Below are 18,478 nucleotides of genomic sequence, written 5' to 3'. Positions count from 1 at the left end.
CTATTTGTAACAAGGAGAGTGATTTATGTTGTCAACAACGTTGGAGCAATCACTATACATAATGCATAACTATTTAAATTTATTTCTCAAATTAAAATGGTAGCTAGCTAGTGTGATTGTGTTTGTGTAGTTTGCCTTTGATTATCGAATCTCACCAAAACATTTGCCTATGAAAAGAAATGCGCAGCCGGACTTCACTATATATATAATGCATGGTAAAGAAACGTTTTATTTTCAAAAATTGTTGAACAGAAACACAGTACTTAGATATTTCTTCATAATATGCATATGCAAACATTTTATTTACTAGGGGTTTATACGCATTGCACAAGGAAAAGGCTTTTTATCAATAAAATTCCTCAGTAAAAGCCCAACGGGCCTGGTCATAAATGTGGGTATCTAGTAAACTAAGTTTGAGTCGTAGTTAAAAGATTCATTCAGTACCAACAAATTAAAAGAAGAGTCAGACTGAAACAATAACAGTACAAGTGTTGCATGTAAAAAATCAAGAGCAAAACTAAAGTACAAACCTTTTTTTTCTTCTTTTGGTTTTAAAATTGAGAAGACGACCAATACAAAAAGGTACTGTACTGTTATCATTCATATCTCATATCCAAAACCAGGCCCGTCCTAGCCATAAGGCACATAAAGCATTAGCTTTAGGCCACATCTATAATTGATATTTTTAAGGCCACAAATCTTAAATTGTGTAATGGTCATAGATGATTGTTTAAAACCTCGAGATTTAATATTTAGTCATTTTAGTTTTTCATACTTTCTTAGTCTCTGTTTCTAAACTAATTTTAATCTATTTGTCTGAATTTATAACTTATAACCATTTATATTTCATTTTAACTATCAGTTATTGTTATGTAACTTACTATAGTTAAATTCAGTGATCTTTTATATTTCGAACACATTTAGTAATATACATTTTTGTTATATATATTTGTATGATTTCTTTGGTTCTTTATATATTTGTAAAATAACTTAATGAAGGTTCAGGTTAAAAATTACAGCAACAACTTCATTACTAAACAATTGAAATTTTTTTTAAAGAACATAAAATTAGTTTTAAAACAATAAATTTTCCTATATAACAAAAAATATTCTTATGTAAAAAAGTATGTTCATATTAGAGAATTAGTAATGATAAACCAGATTCAAAATTTCTGAAAAAAATTAAAGGCCACATTTTTTTATATTGCTTTAGGCCACCGGATATTTCGGGACGGCACTGTCCAAAACCACTGATTCAGTGTGATCCCTTTCGTTTCTCTCTACACACTTCATCGTCTCGAGATTAAAGGTACAACCTTTTTCAAATTTCTCTGTTTCTGGATCTGTCAATTGATTCTGTTTGTTAGCTTGTGTTTTAATTTCTTGTGGGTTTCTTTAACCGTTTCTTGAATTATGCTCTCCTGAATTATACTGAATGTGAAAAAAGCTTTGATCTTTTTGTTATTGAAGACAGTCTTTTGCTTCTCAAGCTGAGAGAACGGGGTCAGGACTCGAATAAAGGTGGTTTAAGTATGAGTTCTCGGAGTGAGAGGGTAGTTACCAGAAGCTCAAGGAGGTCAAACAATGTGAATGGGACACAACAAAGTGAACAACCAAGAGCTGGACAACAACCTCCGATTGTGTCTGGTCCACCGACAATCGATGTTGATGCTATTGAGGATGATGATGATGTTGTTGAATCAACTGCTTCTGCTTTTGATCGAGTATCCTCTCTTCTTCTTGTTATTTATCCCCACTCTTACAATACATGTATGTGTGTAATTGATTCTGTTTCATTCTTGTTTTCAGGCTAAAAGACACAAGTCCGGAGGCTCACAGAGAGGACCCTTAGTAGTTGATGTAGAGTCAGGTGAGTTTCTCAAAACGGTTAACACTTCAAAAGTGTTTCCTTTGTTCACTTTGGTTAGTCTATTATGAGTGCAGGTGGTACCACTAGACTAAGCAAGAACCGCACAAAGCGTCAATCTGATCAAGCTAATGTTGACCATAACAATCCGGTAAGATGTTTTTTTTTGTCTGCTTTATTAGGACTTTAGGCTCACCGAGTTGGTCAATGTCTTGTTCAGAGGAAGTCTAAGACCGTAGCACCTCCTGTTGAGGAACCTAAGTTTAACTGCCCAATTTGCATGTGTCCATTTACCGAGGAGGTGTCAACAAAGTGTGGTCATATCTTCTGCAAAAAATGCATAAAGCTCGCGGTGTCTGTTCAAGCTAAATGCCCTACGTGTAGAAAAAGGGTCATTGCTAAAGACCTCATCCGAGTCTTCCTTCCTACCACCAGATGAGTGATCCACAGAAACATCACTAGTAAGTAAAGTCTTGTGGTCGATCTTTATTTTAATACAGTGTTCTGATTTTCTTTATGTCCCCCTTTCTTTGCAGGGTTTAAAATGGTCTATCGGCTCCTACCCTTGAGAAGATTGGTGTGGGAACAGTGAAGAACATGTTTGTTCATGAGTTATCCTTTTGTAATGTGAATATCTTTCTGCTTAGAGAGAGAAACGTTTAGGAACCAATGAAGACATCTTTAGATGTATATATCATCAGTATCTTGTTAATCTGAGCGACTCTTTATTGTTGAGATACATGGTTGAATCTTAAGAAAGCATTCTACATCACTGCGCTATTACAGTCTCACCTTATAATTGTATTAGGTACATCTGTTAGCTCAGTATAAGCTAATAGTAAGAGCTAGAAGGCAGTGAATGGCATATCCATATTGGTCCACAGTTTACTCTCAACACATATAACTTATAAGTTTGTTCTTAAGGTGTCACTCTCATATAACACATGATAGCAAAAACAAAAGCTTTTTTTTTTTTGAACTAATACAAGAATGCAAGACTGTATGTTTTTCTATTGGTAACGTCTCTCTTCAATATGTCTGCACAAGATTTGAAATCAAATTAGTAGTACAAGACATCAAAATTTTAAACAAAGATGTCTCTCTCTTTATATGAAGGTGTTTTGGCTCTTTCTCTTGGTCTCAGAACATCCATCTCTGGGAAGAAGGACTAGCAGCTCTAGGTCTAGGCACCGGTTTAAAAACCGGTTTCTCCGAACTATTATTCCTTTTCTTCATGATTGATGACACCGTTGGGCTGTAATAGTCATTACTCCTCTGAGAGGTTGCTCCTCCTTGTGAATGCATCTTATTATTCCCATGGACAAAGCTTCTTTGCTTCTCCAGCATTGCTCTTCTACCGCTCAAACTCTTCTGAGGCGTTCCCCATCTGCCGGAGGAGCTCACACAGCTTTGGCTCCTTCCAACACAGCTTTTTGCCGGAGGAGTTGGATAGTTTCGGCTCTCGGCTGTCTCTGCAGAGTACATTGTTGTCTCTTCCTCACTGCTGTATCCATGATTGTGGTGATATACATAGTGAGCTGCTTCTGGTGGTGGTGAGCTTGAGATGACCTCGCTGAGAGCGCCGTTCACTGAGCCTGTTGAAGCAATCTGCGCGTCTGATCCCTCTGATGCAATCTCAGCCTCTTCCACCATATGATTGCTTTGTTGTGGATAGTTGAGCTGAGGAAGATAGGTTGGGACTTTAGGTACACGTGGCGGGAAGTTGATATCCAAAAGATGGACTTGACCACCACCAGACTCCTTTCTTAAAGGGCTTGAAGTTAGCTTCGGTGATTCGTATATCTCAGGGGTTGGGATGCCTTGTGCATGAGTTGTAGAAGTAGTTAACTTTCTTGAGGTTTCTTCTTCTTCCTCAGGGGCGTTATGAGTTTGATCTCTGTTGTTAGATGAAGATGTTGTTCCAACAACATCAGCAGAGTCAGTCGGCTTGAAGACAGGGCGCATGGTGAACGAAGCACAAGAACGCTCACTCTTCTGACCAGAAGACATTAACCTAATGAGAGGCAGCTTAGGTTTACTCGTATGCTCATCCAAACTACCTTCCCAATGCTGATTCAGCCAGTCACAGATCACAGGCATGGGTATACCAAACTGCATCATCAGCGTCTTGTTGTTATCTTTCTTCAATGATGATGTGGAAGAAGTAGAAGTTGAGGCTGGTGATGTAGCTAGCTTCCTCGGATCGCAGATCATGAACGCTAGATTCCCTTGAACATCAAACCCAGCTGATCCAGGACTCCATATCATTTCATCGGTAGATAGTTTGATGAGATTGTCGGTAGCTACCACTAACTTCCCCTCACCAACCTTGAGCTCGTTCTGAGCAGCGTAGCCTAAAAGGTACACTACACTTCCCAAATCCAGGTTTGGCTTAGAACATGTCTTCAGGTAATGTGGCTGTTGTTGGGTTTGACTCTGAGAATTTGAGTCTCCACCATCAACAAGGTCTACACCAACTATGGTCAGATCAATAACTGAACTTGTGATGAAAAACCTGCAAGTAGCATCAAATAAAACCATTGGCCAAACTTACTTTATTTAGATAATAGATGAAGAATCATTATCAAACTTGAATTGCATTTTTAGATAATCAATGAACAAATGCAGAGAAACTTGTAAGGTTTCTTAAATAATTAACCACAAGGTGAAGCTAAGAATTTACTAGATTTATCTATTAGATCCAGAATCATTATCATATAAACATAACTACAGTATAAAGTGTTCACCTTTATTTTCAAAATATCTGAATTGCATTTTTAGATAATCAATGAGCAAATGCAGAGAAACTTGCAAGGATTCTTTAATAATTAGCCACAAGGTGAAGCTAAAAGTTACTAAATTTAGACATTAGATCCAGAATCATTACCATATACACAGTATAAAGGTTTCAGCTTTATTTCAAAAATATGAAATTAGAGCCATTTTTATATACGCATTTAGCTTTAAAAGTTTAACTGGATCGTGCAACCGACAATACAGGAGACAAAGAGAGTGGTGTGTGGGACCTGTGAGGGAAGAGAGCGGCGGCGACACCGTTCTGGAGGCGGACCTCGGCGGTTTCGGTGGCGGAGACGGAAGGGAGATTAAGGTGAGTGGTGAGAAGAAGATTCCGATGAATGAGGAACCCTGTTCCGGAAGTAACAGTACCGTTTGGTCCGGAGACGGAGATTCGAGCCATCGCCGGACCCTTGCCGGAGAAAATCGAACCTTTCATCTTCTCGCTTTTGCTTACTCCTTTGCAGAAGCACCAAGAGTCCAGTATCACTCCCATTCTCTCTCTATGGCTCTTGATTCTGCTGTGAGATGGGTTTGTGTTGGATCTGGAAATTTTAGGAGAGAAGTGTGAAATGGTGGTAATAATGGGATTATGGGGACATAACACATGTATGTGGCTGTCTCTGTTTAGGGCTGTAAAAACATCAACTTTGGTCTTTTGATGATGGAAGACCAAAAGAAGAGAAGAGGAGGAAACTCAAAAGAACAAGTGTGTGAGAGAAACACGAGACGGGGGAATCGTGAAATGAGTAAAGAGATGAGCTTCTTTAAGCTGGACTTGTTCTCTTACCACTTTTTTTTTTTTTTCTAGTTTTCTTTTTGTTAATTCGTATTAAAAAAATGGAGAAAATGTTTTTTTTGGGGGGTTCAAGTGTGTGCACTTTGTGAGAAGAAGCGAACAGAGGAAAAGTCTAGTGTGACAGGTTGGTCTTGGAGGATCTTGTTCCATGTGATGAACATGGATGGACCTTTTGCTTATTATGATTATAGCCAATTTTAATAACAAGTAGTTGGTTTCACAACTTAGAAGTAAACAAGACATGTAATTTACAACTTAATTTTCAAACTATTTGTAAAATTTTCAAGATTAGCCTTTTTTATAGGCCTTAAACTTACAACTTATTTTGGCTTCCACCACATTTTATGAACAAAATAATAGTAAAATTTTTATTTCTCAATTTTGATATCAATCATGTTGATATTTTTTTTGTCAAATAACAGACACATAGGTTCCACTCTATTCTTCTCATTTCTTCAGAAATGAAAAATGTATGAAAAAAAAATCCATGGGTAATAAATTGAACATAAATGCTTATATTTCTATTTTTTCATTTTCTCAACTGAATTTTATTTACTATTTTATTCATTTTTCTGTTCAATTAAACGGTCACCAATTGAAGCTTTGACTAGTCATTTTTAAAAATTCACAACTTTTTTTTGTTCAAAAACAAAATTTACAACATAAATTTGCAAAATATTTTTTTTTCTATCCAAATACTTAATAACTTGAACTTAACGGGGCCATAAGGCCCATAACAATGTCTCGCAAAGCCTTTTTACTGAGGGCCTCGCTTAACCACAAGGGTGTAATAGTCATTTCACCTAAAGAAGCTTTCATCCTAACCCCGACACTGGATAAGCTAAACCAATTATCCAAACAGATCATTTCCAGTTCCAGAAACTACCACGATTCGCAAACCCTAATTCAAATCAAATTCACCGGAGACTTTTCACACGCGCCATGGCTTCCGCCGTAGGAGGAGGCAGCGACGTAGAGGTCGGATTCGCGAAGCTCCAAGGCGAGGATTTCGAGTACTACATGCAGTCATACTCCATCATGCTCGGCCGCAACTCCAAGAAATCCACCGTCGACGTCGACCTCTCCTCCCTCGGCGGCGGGATGAACATCTCCCGCAACCACGCGCGGATCTTCTACGACTTCACGCGGCGCCGATTCTCCCTCGAGGTCCTGGGGAAGAACGGCTGCTTCGTCGAAGGCGTCCTGCACCTCCCCGGGAACCCGAACGTGAAGCTAGACTCGCAGGATCTGTTGCAGATTGGGGATAAGGAGTTTTACTTTTTGCTTCCGGTTCGGAGTATCCTGGGCGGGCCGGTGGGGCCCAGGCATCATGTCTCTGGAGGAGGAGTGGTTCCGTACCAGAGTTATCATTCGGGTGGGGGCTCTAAGAAGAGTGGGAGGAGTAGAGAGTTTTATGATGATGATGATGAAGACGAGGAGGAGGAGGATGAGGAGGTTGTTAGGGGGAGTGGGAAGAAGATGAGGAGAGATGAATATGCTTCCACTGGTATAAACTAAAATCGTTTATGTTTAAAGTTTTAATCTTTATTAGCTTAATGCTTACGTGGCGGGTGCTCGGCATTTGATTAGATAAAGTTGTTAGAAGTTGGGTTTGGATGATATTGACACCAGGGTGTTTGTATCTGCTTTGATGTGTGTAGAGAAGAAGAGAGAGGGGAGAGGGAAGATAGATCGTGAAGCTGATGATCAGCAAGTTTTGCAGCTGGAGGAGAAGGATGTTGTGTCATCTGTTGCAACTGTGCTTTCTGATTTGTGTGGTCCTGGAGATTGGATGCCTATGGAGAAACTTCACTCGGTGGTTAGTGACTGCTACTTATTATTATCCTGTCTTCTTTTAGTACAGGACCTAGCACGGGTTTTCTACTGTCGGAAAACACTATGTTTCCTTCATGTTATTAGGTCTATAACAACGTATACAAGTTCATGAGAATATCTATCCTTAGTAATTATTGGTAGTATTAATCCATTGAGGCCAATCTTGTATGGTCTCCATGTAGGTTTGTAAGACTTAGTGTGAGTCTAGGATCTTACCAGTCTTCCAACGTAATCGCATAACGAAATTTCGTACGATCCTTAGAAAGTACAAAAATATTACTCCATAGTACGTTGCAGAGTTTCATTCTGTTTTCATAAACCAATTCTCTTTGTGGTTCAATATGGTAATGCATCGTATTGATTTGGTCTGTGACAGATATTAAAGAAGTATGGAAACATATGGCATCACAGTCGAGTAAGAAGGTACTTGGCGCAAGAAGACTGGGCAATCCCTGAAGCAAATGGTAAACCATGGTACGGTTTGCTGATGCTGCTGAGGAAATACCCGGAGCATTTCGTAATCAACACTAGATCCAAAGGAAGAGTTACGCTAGAATTTGTATCCCTCGTTTCCCTACTCTCATGAAAAACTGTAATCACCAACATGAATGATTGTACTTGTTCTACTAGTGGTGGATTATCGTTATAATATCTTTTGATTGTCTCCCACGAACTGAGTGTATACACGGGGCTGCTTAAGCTTTTCTATCTTATCTTGACATTGAAGTTAAAATGCCCTTAGAATTTTTCTCATCATCTTTGACAAAGGCCAAAAGTAATTCGGGCATATCAGAAAAAGAACGACGTTTAAAATGGAAATAAGTTTATGGGCCGGACAAGGCCCATAGATAGTGGCCCAAACTGGTTCAAGAAGATGGTCAAGAGCCGACAATATAAAATGGTTGAACGTGGGGCATCTTTAGGGTTACCGTCATTTCATTTTGCAGCCAGCTGAGTTAGAAGTTACCAGAGATTTGATCGAAAAGATGATTTACGATGTCAACTCCGTTCTCTTCAAATCCTTCCTGAGCTCGAAGTTCTCTACCGACAAAAGGTACAAACACTTTTCTCTCTTTTCTTTTGTCTGATCCAAAAAGAATGTGATGTGCAATTTATGTTTCTAGTATCTGGAGATGTTAAATATTAGCTATGTCAATTTAGTGATGTTACTGATCTCATCGTGTGTATGTAAATATAGGAGAGGCGAGGACAAGCCAAGAGATCAGAAGCCCAAAGCCAGCGACAACAAACCTGTGATGAATGAATAAGACTTATCCTTTGTTTTGTAACGTTTCTATGTTCTGAAAACATTTTCAGTTTCAATGGTTCATCTTTAATTATTTAGCTTTTGATCGAATCCAGTTTCATATATGTCAAAAGTCGAATTGAAGAAATCCAATTCACCAAAATAAAAAACGTTCCCAGTTCAAAATAATTCAGACCAATCTTGTCACAACAACAACCACATAAACCTTGCTAGTTTTTGGTTTATTCACTGAATGTTGTCTTCCTTGTTCATGAATCCTTCTCTGTTCCCGGAATAACCTGATTCTCAAGCACTCGAAAGAGTTGCTACCTGTTGTACCCAACAGTCACTTCTATCTTCACCTCGCTTCTTCCCCACGTGGACTCTTCTCCCATCAATATGATTTATGCAAGCACTAATTAAATCAATCCAACAGTTGTGGAATTGTTGCTACAAAAGATAAAAATCGAATCCCCAGAGTTAGTCCAAGTCCAAAGTTACTGTCACAGTTATTGAAGTGTTTTCTACACAAGTTTTAGTGTTTGTTTCCAACTACAATACCACCTCTTTCTATTGGGCTATGTGGCAAATAACTTGCTAGTCTGGCTCAATATCATTTGGGCTATGGCAAAAAATCTTATGGGCCTTAAGTTTAATTTTTAGAACTCCACTGATCCTCTTTGCTTCCCTAGTCTCGTATGTTCTTTATTTTTATATCCCTGCTATTGGTTCATCTATTCAGCCTCGGTAGAAACACATTCTGAAGATACAACAAGAACGACGTCAAAAAAAAAAAAATCCAACAAGAACCATGTAATGTCAAAGAAAATACGAAAGCGAGATTAATTGCTACAATATTTTTATGTTACGTGATAGTGGACATGTTGGTGTCGGTTACAAATATGATTAATTATCAAGTCTATAAATCTCAGATTATCAATTAGCGTTTACCATTTGTTCTTAGTTCGTTTCTATTACCATTGGTTAAAAAACACAGCGTGGAATAGCAAGTCTACCACGTGAAACACGTGAATCTCGAGCACGAGATCGATTTTGATTTAGACTCGTAGTTGGCTACTGCTAAGAAAAGGTCCCACACTATCTTGATCTCCAAACGAATCATCACCGTAGAGGGACCTACGCGAGAGCTAGTTGGGGCAAGTGACATACAGACAAACTAATTTTCATTAATTTTACTAGAGATTGAAGAACTCAAATAATTTAATCGCTAATGTCCATGCGTATTTGGTTGGAAACTTTGTTATCTTATATGGTGTGTGCCTCCACATGTTATGATATTTGCTAGATCAGCTAGCCTCTGGTATAAACTATTCTTAAAAAATATTACCTGAGGTAGGTAAGAGTAATACCCACTACTTTCTCATTTTAAACTATTCCACGCAATTTCTATAGACAATCATACAAATTTTGGTTGTTGAGCTTTTTTTTTTAATTGTGATTTGTTTCAAAACTTATCAATGCCATCAACTGTGTAGTAAAAACTCGAAGTTGTTTTTTTTTTCTCTGTATGTGATCTTCTTTAACGATGTATGTAGTATCCCGATCCAATCAATGACAAAATAAGAAGATAATATAAATTTAAGGATCTCGCCATGTTAATATGCTATCAAACCAACAAACATATATAAACAAGTTGGTGTAGCTAGCACCGAACAATAAAAAGATACGGAAACAGAACCATTGTTACTGCGAACATCAAGGTTTTAACCACGGATAAAGGTTGATAAAAAAAAAAAACAAAAACCACGGATAAAGGTTGGTTTTTGTTTCGTGTTTAACATAGTGAATAAAACGAATTCCACCAACATCGTTACAGAAATAAACTAAAATTAGATTAGAAAAGAGAAGCGATATCTAAGAATTTAATTATACATGCAAAGTTTATCATAACTCAGAAGTTTTAGAGTGATGTAGGTCAAAAACTCTAAAGCTTCTGAGATAGATACTCACTTAAGAAAATATTATTCTAAAAACTTCATGTATTATTTATGAAATATTTATGGTGATATTTTTCTAATAATCATAGATTTGTGCATGTGGAATAGTTTCTGGTGAATATACACATGTCACGAGAAGAATTTCATAATGGAGTTGCTTGAAGAGTTTTTTTTTCTTTGCTAAAAAGAGTTGTTCATAATAATTGTAGTTAGTTGCATCGGATCGCAATCGTATCATTATATTATTAAATCATACTACAAGGGATACTAAAACAATAACAGATTATGAAAGTTTTAACAAAAAAAGGCATATGGCGCACACAGACAAAAAAAGGACTGTCTTTTTCTCAAATATTGAAGTACCTTTGCTTATTACAGGAACAAAATAATTTCTATTAGCTTTATAACTTTATCTAATATGTAAATGACACTAAAATGGCATACGTGTATAATGACATAATATTATAAATTAAACACGACAATTTCTGTATTACATGGGGGATCGCAACGAAATCAAATCTTCTTCCTGTTTTCTTTTATATGTTCGGTAAAATATCTTGATCACTCAACAGGATTGGTTTTATCATATATTTATCATTTAAATAATAAACACTTTCACTATATATATCAAATCCAAGGAAAAGAATTGTGTAGTCAATCATCCTTTCTTCTCCCATGGATACCTCAGGTACTTCCTCGTTATGCTTGACTTCATTGCATAACAAAACCTCTTTCTAATACATTTGATCATTGCAAACAAACCTACATTAATGTATATCAGTATCAATGCTCTTCTGCTATTGATTTGGCAATCTTTCTTCCCCAAAACATGCTTGGTTCTATTTTCTCAAAAGGAAAATAAACTAAAGTATGTTTGGTTCCATAGTTTTACAATGACACGTGGCCCGTATAGCTTTGCAAAGAGAGGATTAACTCTTAAGCATTTTAGAAAGTTTTGTTAATAGTTTTTCTTTCTTCCTGCACCATGGCTTTCTCAGTGGGTCGAGGAAGATAAAGCTAAATTATTCCACTTAATTGTAAATCTATATTGCGTCCATACTAGCCCGTTTTCAAGTTTAAGATATTCTTTTTGTGGATTCGGATTTTTGTTTTGTTTTTTTTTTCTTTCTTTCTGAAACTATAGTTTTTAGTTCTTTTGAATTTTTATAATATCATATATTTATTTTTGAAACATATGTCACTTTTGAATGCTTTTGTTGTACTACTACTCTATACTGCCTATTTATAGCAAGAGCGCATATCCTGATTTTATTCGCCTTTTCTCCGATAGCGACACTTTCCCTTTCGACTGATATTGATTTTATTATGCTGCATCTATCCCATCTTGAACGCTTTTGTTATCACTTATTAGATATGTAAGCTTACCACAAAAAATATACTACCAATGAAAAACACAATAAAAATATAATGTGAGATCTGATTCGAAAGGAATCCGGTTATTGGAGAATACATACTCAAATTCAGGATAATTTAATTAATTAGAACCCAGTAGGTGAGTAAAAAACAATCCACTAAAGTAAATAAAAAAACATGCTAAAGGATAATTAGGACAAAACAAACGTGAGTTAGGTGAAAGAGTTCGAAAAAGGAAACGATCAGACAGAAAATCTTGGAGGACAGAACAAGATATAGTAAAATAGTTTCCTTTTTTTTGTTTGGTCTCGCAAGATGCTCTGATGACAATTACGCTTTCTAATACTTGAGAAGTTACATAATAATAATAATAAAAATAAAACATTATCATGATACTATTTTTTAAATCGATTTATGCGAATCCACATAATAACTGGATCAACGGCAACCCATCGTTTCTTCCCACCCGCGTATTATCCCTCGTCTTCTCAAAAAATTTTCCGATTAGTTTTCCCAGAAACGAAAAATCTGTTTTTTTTTTTCTAGTGGAGACGATTCATCGTGGTGTTGAATTTTACTGGACATCTGGAAAAAATTTCAATTTTTTTAAAATTATTTTGAATCGCTTATTGTCTCTTTTTTTTGTCTTCTTCAATGGGAGCATTAGATGAAGGACGTTTGAATCTAGAGCTTGAGACTGGAATCAAAAACGCCTGCATTGATCTCGCTTTCGAGCACCAACCAGAGACTTTAGCCATCCAAGACGCTGTCAAGCTTCTCCTCCAAGGCCTTCACGAGGATGTCAACAGAGAAGGCATCAAAAAGACTCCTTTCCGCGTCGCCAAGGCCCTTCGTGAAGGCACCAGAGGTTTACTACATTCACATACACAACATTTGCTTCTTTTAAGTTATTGATGATAGTATTGAAGTTGTGTTTTAATGCTTCAGGTTATAAGCTAAAGGTGAAGGAGTATGTACAGAGTGCTCTGTTTCCAGAAGCAGGGCTAGAAGATGGCATTGGACAAGCGGGAGGAGTTGGAGGACTCGTCGTCGTTCGAGACCTCGACCACTACTCTTACTGTGAGTCTTGCTTGCTTCCTTTTCACGTCAGGTGCCACGTGGGTTACGTCCCATCTGAGCAGCGTGTTTTGGGACTTAGCAAGTTCTCCAGAGTCGCTGACGTTTTCGCCAAGCGGCTCCAGGAGCCCCAGGGTTTGGCTGATGATATATGCTCTGCTCTTCACCACTGGGTTAAACCCTCTGGCGTCGCCGTTGTTCTGCAGTGCTCTCACATTCACTTCCCATGCTTGGACGTAAAGTCTCCAAGCGATAATGGGTTTGTGAAGCTCATGGTTTCCTCCGGGTCAGGAGTTTTCGACGACGAAGGGTCGAGTCTTTGGGGTGAGTTCTTGAGTTTCTTGAAGCTCAAAGGCGTAAAGACGGAAGCTTTGTGTGGCTCTGTGAAGAAAGAGTGGTGTCCTAGCGTTAAAACCTCGTCTGAAGAAGAAGATCCTGAGATGGTTTCCGCGGTTGTTTCGATTCTCAAGTCGTTAGGAGAAGATCCGTCGAGGGAAGGGCTCATTGCTACACCCTCTAGGTTCCTCAAGTGGATGATGAACTTCCAAAACGTTAACCTCGAGATGAAGCTTAACGGCGTTAACGGCGTTAACGGCGTCAAAGCCAACGGCGAGGTCAAGCTGCACTGTGAACTGAACTTACCGTTTTGGTCAATGTGTGAGCATCATTTGCTTCCTTTCTACGGAGTTGTTCACATTGGCTACTATTGTGGTGAAGGATACAGCCACAAGTCATTGATGAAGTCTATTGTACACTTCTATGGGTTCAAGCTTCAAGTGCAAGAGAGGATGACGCGTCAGATAGCTGAGACGCTATCGCCTCTCGTTGGTGGGGATGTGATTGTTGTAGCGGAAGCAGGGCATACTTGTATGATCTCTAGAGGGATTGAGAAGTTCGGAAGCAGCACTGCTACTATTGCTGTTTTGGGTCAGTTTTCAAATGATGGTTCTGCAAGAGCCGAGTTTCTAGACAAGATCCATGCAACGGCTGCCTTGAAGGCAGATGCAAGCTCCCCATTTTGAGTGGGTTTTTTTGTTTGTTTGGTATCAATAATCACTTCGAAGTTTCGAAACTAAGGAAGCGATTTGATTTCTTGGTTATTGATTCTTCTTCTATCAATCATGTTAAGATGTGTCATTCTCTTTATAATAAATAGAAAGAGATCTTGTGAACCATTATACATTCTACTATTGGGATTTGTTTCCAGGAAATAGATGATTTGGAATGTTATCAAGTCATTGAACATTTTAAAACTAATCTTAATAAGGAAAAATATCGAAAATTGAGGTTATGGATCTATGTATAATAGTTTTTTAAAGTTTGGGGTCAAGACAAGTATAGGTAAAACCAACCATGTTTAGATTAAACAAGCAAAACCGAAAGAAAAAAAACTAAAGTGCATATATAGGAGCACTTGGTACGACTCTCTTGGGTTGTAACAAGCGCTGATTAATAATTGAGCAACACAAGATTATTAAATGAATAGCACACGCCAATGCTCCAACAACATTGACTACCTGTCCCATACACAAACCCAAAAAGGAAAAAACGTTACAAACACCAAAATCTCTTAAAGAAAATCAATTAAAAAAAGATTTTTCCAAAGAAAATGAAGGCACTTACAAGAACGTAGACGTCAATCTTGTAAATCACAGAATAAGCAATCCAAATTCCAGCGTTGATAAAGTTAACAAATGAGAACCAAAATGGCAGATACCTACAGCGAAATTGTTCCCCGTCAACCTTTGTTTGCTATCGTTTCACACATTAAACAAAACAAAAAAAGAAGTTAATGAAAACTCATAACTATCAATTAGGAAGAAAGGAGAGCTCATACCAGGGCTAGTAAAACATGCATAATAATGGTGTAAACGGTGCAAAAAACTCCGATTAGTTTACGTCTTGCCGATACGTTTTCAAGGATCAAAAGAGTATTCGCATAGAAAAAAAAGGAGCGAACTAATCTCAACTATAAGACATGCCCCAGTGGCCTGCATCTGAAGATAACCAACAACATAAACATTAGGGATCAAAATCAATAATACAATAATGATTAAGAGATTTAAGCATTAATGATGGAACTTACACGTTCTAAATCTAGATCTTTGTAACAGTAGATAAAAAATACAACCAAGTAGATCACTTCGATTACAAGCCCAACGCCATTACTGGTGGTGACGAGAATGCTATCCTTTTGAACAAGTGGGAGACCATACAAAATCCACAAGCTACATTTCATCACCATCGCTACATGACGATGTTGTTGAAAATCCACATCCACTGATTCATTCTTGTAAATTTGTATAAACTTTGGCCTGTATATGCAGATGTTTGTGAATATAATTATAATAATCCTTTTATGAATCCGTGAAAGAAACAATGGTCCTGGATCAAGCCAGATAAATAGTATCAGTAAACAGCTAAACTAAGCTAAGTAAATTTGCTTACTACATCCGTCATTGGATTAACATCGATTAAAGTTCCTCCAAAACATAAATAATATATAGCTTCATTCAACTACTGCTACAAGCCTACAACTACAGTACTGTCTCCTTCCGGTATAAGTAAATATTAAATATACGAAATTACACATAAGATAAGAGAATCATATTCATTGTATAAATAGAGAAGCAGAACGTACCAACGATTCCGATGATTGTACGAATTTCTTTCGCATTCATTGTGAAACTCGTTGAAAGATTAGATGGGTGAAGCAAAACGATGAGAGTAGTTATATGACAGAGAAAGAAACAAATTCGGTAATTAAATAACAAAAAATTAAAACCTAAGTCCCATAGCAATAGGAAATCGTATATATTTGGTAATATCTGATCACTTTAATTAAATATAAAAACCAAAATAAATAATCCTGAATTTAATTTCTTAATAGTAATTATTTTTCCTTTTTTCTTTAATTCAAGAAGTTTTCAGGCAAATCTCATAATCTTTTTAGACCAATAACAAGCTCCTGTTATTAAATCCACCTGCAGCTGCTCAGCCTCAAGCCTGGAACCTGTTCCCTTAGGGCAGATGACTTTACCAATAGAGTTATCAGCTTTGAGTTAAAAAAAATTTCTATAAGAATGTAAATCCCAACCTAAAAATTCAAGTTTTATAAGATATAAATGAAAAATGAAAAGCTCATAACAATAATGAAAAAGGTGTTTCCACCTCTTTGCCGGAAACCCAAATATTGTAAATAGTTTCTCCCAGCGCAAATCGAATCCGGATCGCAGAAATTACAGCCGCAACCCCTTTACCACTAGAACTGATTCGTTCTGGTAAATGGCATTGGAATGTAAATATGATAAAATAATGAAATATAAATTATAAAGCTTTATCCCAATCATGTCTAGGTATCCAGAGCGTGAAAGTATATCCCATTCGATGAAGCAATCTATTAACAATAAAGATGAAGTTTTAATTACTTGGATTCCAAGATTAATAATTTTGACCAAGGGAAAATTATGTGTACAAGATATGTATTAGTGGGTAAATTACAAAGTGTTGTTCATATTGGATATAGTTGCGCCGAAGGATCCAACCCCAAGTCACTCATGAAGTCTATTGTACACTTTTACAAGTTCAAGCTTCAAGAGGATGACTCATCAGATAGCTGAGACACTATCACCTCTTTGTTGGTGGGGATGTGATCGTAGTAGCCGAAGCAGGGCATACTTTTATGATCTCTAGAGGATTGAGAAGTTTGGAAACAGTACTGTTACTATTGCAGTTTTGGGTCTGTTTTCGAATGATAGTTCTGCAAGAGTAATGTTTCTAGACAAGATCCACACTACAGCTGAAAGAAGATGCAAGCTCTCCATTTTGAGTGGGTTTTCTTGTTTGTTTGTTGTCTTTTGTTTTGTTTGGTATCATAATCACTTTGAAGTCTCAATACAAAGGAAGCAATTCAATTTATTGGTTATTCATTCTTCTTCTATCTATCATGTTAGATGTGTTATTCTCTTTATATCTTGTGAGCCATTCTACGTACTACTATTTGAATTTGTTTTAGAAAATCGATAGATTTGGAATGTTATCAAGTTATTGAACATTTTTAAAATAATCATGTCGAAAATTTGGGGCTATGAATCTATGTATAATAGTTCTTTAAAGTTAAGGTCAAACCGGATGCTTCATCCAGATATGCCTAAAACCAACCATGTTTAGATTAAACAAGCGAAACTGAAAAGAAACTTCATACAACAAGGGAACTTGGTACGACTCTCTTGGTTAATAACAAGCATGGAACAGTTGAGCAACACAAGATTATTAATTGATTATCACACGCTTATGCTCCAAAAAAATTGGAGAGGGAGATGTTTAATGTCGATTTAAGGACTCATCAACTAGAAAGGTGAAGTTTCATCAAAATATCGTTGCATAGAAATAAATAAGATTTTGAAATCTAAAACCATTCCAAAGCTGTCATATTGTTTATGGGTATTTTCTATGAGAACATTCATATATTTATGTATGTATATTTGTTTGGAAACAAATGAAAAAATAATCCAAAAGGTTTACATAGGCGAATTTAAGTTCTGTAACATAGTAATTAAGCTTGTAATCATGTTATCACTATACAATCATCTCATTTTATCAAATGTAACTCAATAGAATATAATATGTAAATGCAAGCCATAATGATAGCACCTACGCAATAATTTAATCAAAACCTAAACGAATACGACAAATACTATTTGAATGGTAATGTGGGATATATATATGTTTCTGAACTTATTTCTAAAAGAAATGACTACATATGTGTAATAACAAGTAAAAAAATAATCCAAACATTTTTAGTGCATTTATGTGGTTTTCAAGTCTTGAGGAAACTAGACACGGTACAATCCAATTCAGTCCTATCATCGAAAATCTTCTTGGGAAAATCATTGTAGACATTATCATACACGACTGCGTGGCCTTCTCGATCATGTCCGTAGATGAAAATCGAAGTAGGATGATCCACCACAGACTGCCCTTGACAAAGTTCTTTGATTCTCATAGTCGTTCTCCACTTCAATGTATTCTTGAGCATCTTCAATGATTTCTTCACACTGAAATCCTTAGCACTTAGAAATTTCATTAAAATTACTTGACTTTTTTCTTCTTCAAGCAAGAAGATCTTCCACATCTCTTTTTCCAGTTCACCATTAGAATTTAAATTCCCCCGCACCAAAGGCATCAATTCTATAAGAGACTTCTTCTTTGAGACAGTTAGTTTTTCTATAACTTTCGGCTGCTGTGAGGCTGAGACTGTGTTGTCCGAACCTGTAACCCTCTGATGCTTCTGAAACCCTTCCATCTGAGATTGAGATTGTCTCGTATGAGGCAAGTCTATAGCACCCGTCAGGTTTTTTATCATCATAAAAGAGAGAGAGAACTAGGCTCACTGTCTCTGGTACATTATTCTCGTCCTTGATTGTGGGAAGTAGAAATCTCAACAATCCAGTAACATGCGGGGAAAGCTTGTTGATTGTTGAGCCATCCAAAATCGATTCATAAGCACTAATAGCAGCCTCCCG

At 36.8% G+C, this 18,478-nt stretch overlaps 5 protein-coding genes across 8 annotated transcripts; 4 read left to right on the top strand and 1 right to left on the bottom strand.

The window, feature by feature from the left end:
* The first annotated feature begins 1,145 nt into the window (after positions 1-1,145).
* LOC106452962 (E3 ubiquitin-protein ligase RNF4) lies at positions 1,146-2,647 on the top strand. Of its 2 annotated transcripts, none has more exons than XM_013895164.3 (6): positions 1,146-1,309; positions 1,471-1,724; positions 1,810-1,870; positions 1,945-2,018; positions 2,088-2,328; positions 2,404-2,647. In XM_013895164.3, the coding sequence occupies exons 2-5, from the start codon at positions 1,533-1,535 to the stop codon at positions 2,304-2,306; spliced, it is 546 nt and encodes a 181-aa protein (XP_013750618.1). In that variant the 5' UTR covers positions 1,146-1,309; positions 1,471-1,532; the 3' UTR covers positions 2,307-2,328; positions 2,404-2,647. The 2 variants fall into 2 exon arrangements, with proteins under 2 accessions (XP_013750618.1, XP_013750619.1); XM_013895165.3 differs by having other exon boundaries at positions 1,167-1,309; positions 1,475-1,724.
* A 168-nt stretch (positions 2,648-2,815) lies between these two features.
* LOC106452961 lies at positions 2,816-5,537 on the bottom strand. Its single transcript, XM_013895162.3, has 2 exons — positions 4,894-5,537; positions 2,816-4,382 (listed from the first exon to the last, which is right to left on the bottom strand). The coding sequence occupies exons 1-2, from the start codon at positions 5,157-5,159 to the stop codon at positions 3,008-3,010; spliced, it is 1,641 nt and encodes a 546-aa protein (XP_013750616.1). The 5' UTR covers positions 5,160-5,537; the 3' UTR covers positions 2,816-3,007.
* Positions 5,538-6,087: 550 nt separating this feature from the next.
* On the top strand, positions 6,088-8,645 carry LOC106452960 (FHA domain-containing protein FHA2-like). 2 transcript variants are annotated; one of them, XM_013895160.2, is made up of 4 exons: positions 6,088-6,969; positions 7,124-7,281; positions 7,675-8,352; positions 8,497-8,645. In XM_013895160.2, exons 1-3 carry the CDS (start codon positions 6,405-6,407, stop codon positions 7,882-7,884), a joined length of 933 nt encoding a protein of 310 aa, XP_013750614.2. In that variant the 5' UTR covers positions 6,088-6,404; the 3' UTR covers positions 7,885-8,352; positions 8,497-8,645. The 2 variants fall into 2 exon arrangements, with proteins under 2 accessions (XP_013750614.2, XP_013750615.2); XM_013895161.3 differs by lacking the exon at positions 8,497-8,645 and having other exon boundaries at positions 7,124-7,201; positions 7,660-7,754.
* LOC106345628 (wound-induced basic protein) lies at positions 8,227-8,645 on the top strand. Its single transcript, XM_013784802.3, has 2 exons — positions 8,227-8,352; positions 8,497-8,645. Exons 1-2 carry the CDS (start codon positions 8,285-8,287, stop codon positions 8,564-8,566), a joined length of 138 nt encoding a protein of 45 aa, XP_013640256.1. The 5' UTR covers positions 8,227-8,284; the 3' UTR covers positions 8,567-8,645.
* A 2,430-nt stretch (positions 8,646-11,075) lies between these two features.
* On the top strand, positions 11,076-14,157 carry LOC106452958 (GTP cyclohydrolase 1-like). 2 transcript variants are annotated; one of them, XM_013895159.3, is made up of 3 exons: positions 11,076-11,190; positions 12,544-12,744; positions 12,825-14,157. In XM_013895159.3, the coding sequence occupies exons 1-3, from the start codon at positions 11,178-11,180 to the stop codon at positions 13,973-13,975; spliced, it is 1,365 nt and encodes a 454-aa protein (XP_013750613.2). In that variant the 5' UTR covers positions 11,076-11,177; the 3' UTR covers positions 13,976-14,157. The 2 variants fall into 2 exon arrangements, with proteins under 2 accessions (XP_013750613.2, XP_013750612.2); XM_013895158.3 differs by lacking the exon at positions 11,076-11,190 and having other exon boundaries at positions 12,154-12,744.
* Positions 14,158-18,478: the final 4,321 nt, after the last annotated feature.

Source organism: Brassica napus, chromosome A5 (assembly GCF_020379485.1).
Source record: "Brassica napus cultivar Da-Ae chromosome A5, Da-Ae, whole genome shotgun sequence".
Classification (NCBI taxonomy): domain Eukaryota; kingdom Viridiplantae; phylum Streptophyta; class Magnoliopsida; order Brassicales; family Brassicaceae; genus Brassica; species Brassica napus.
This window is presented reverse-complemented; position numbering and strand designations above follow the sequence as displayed.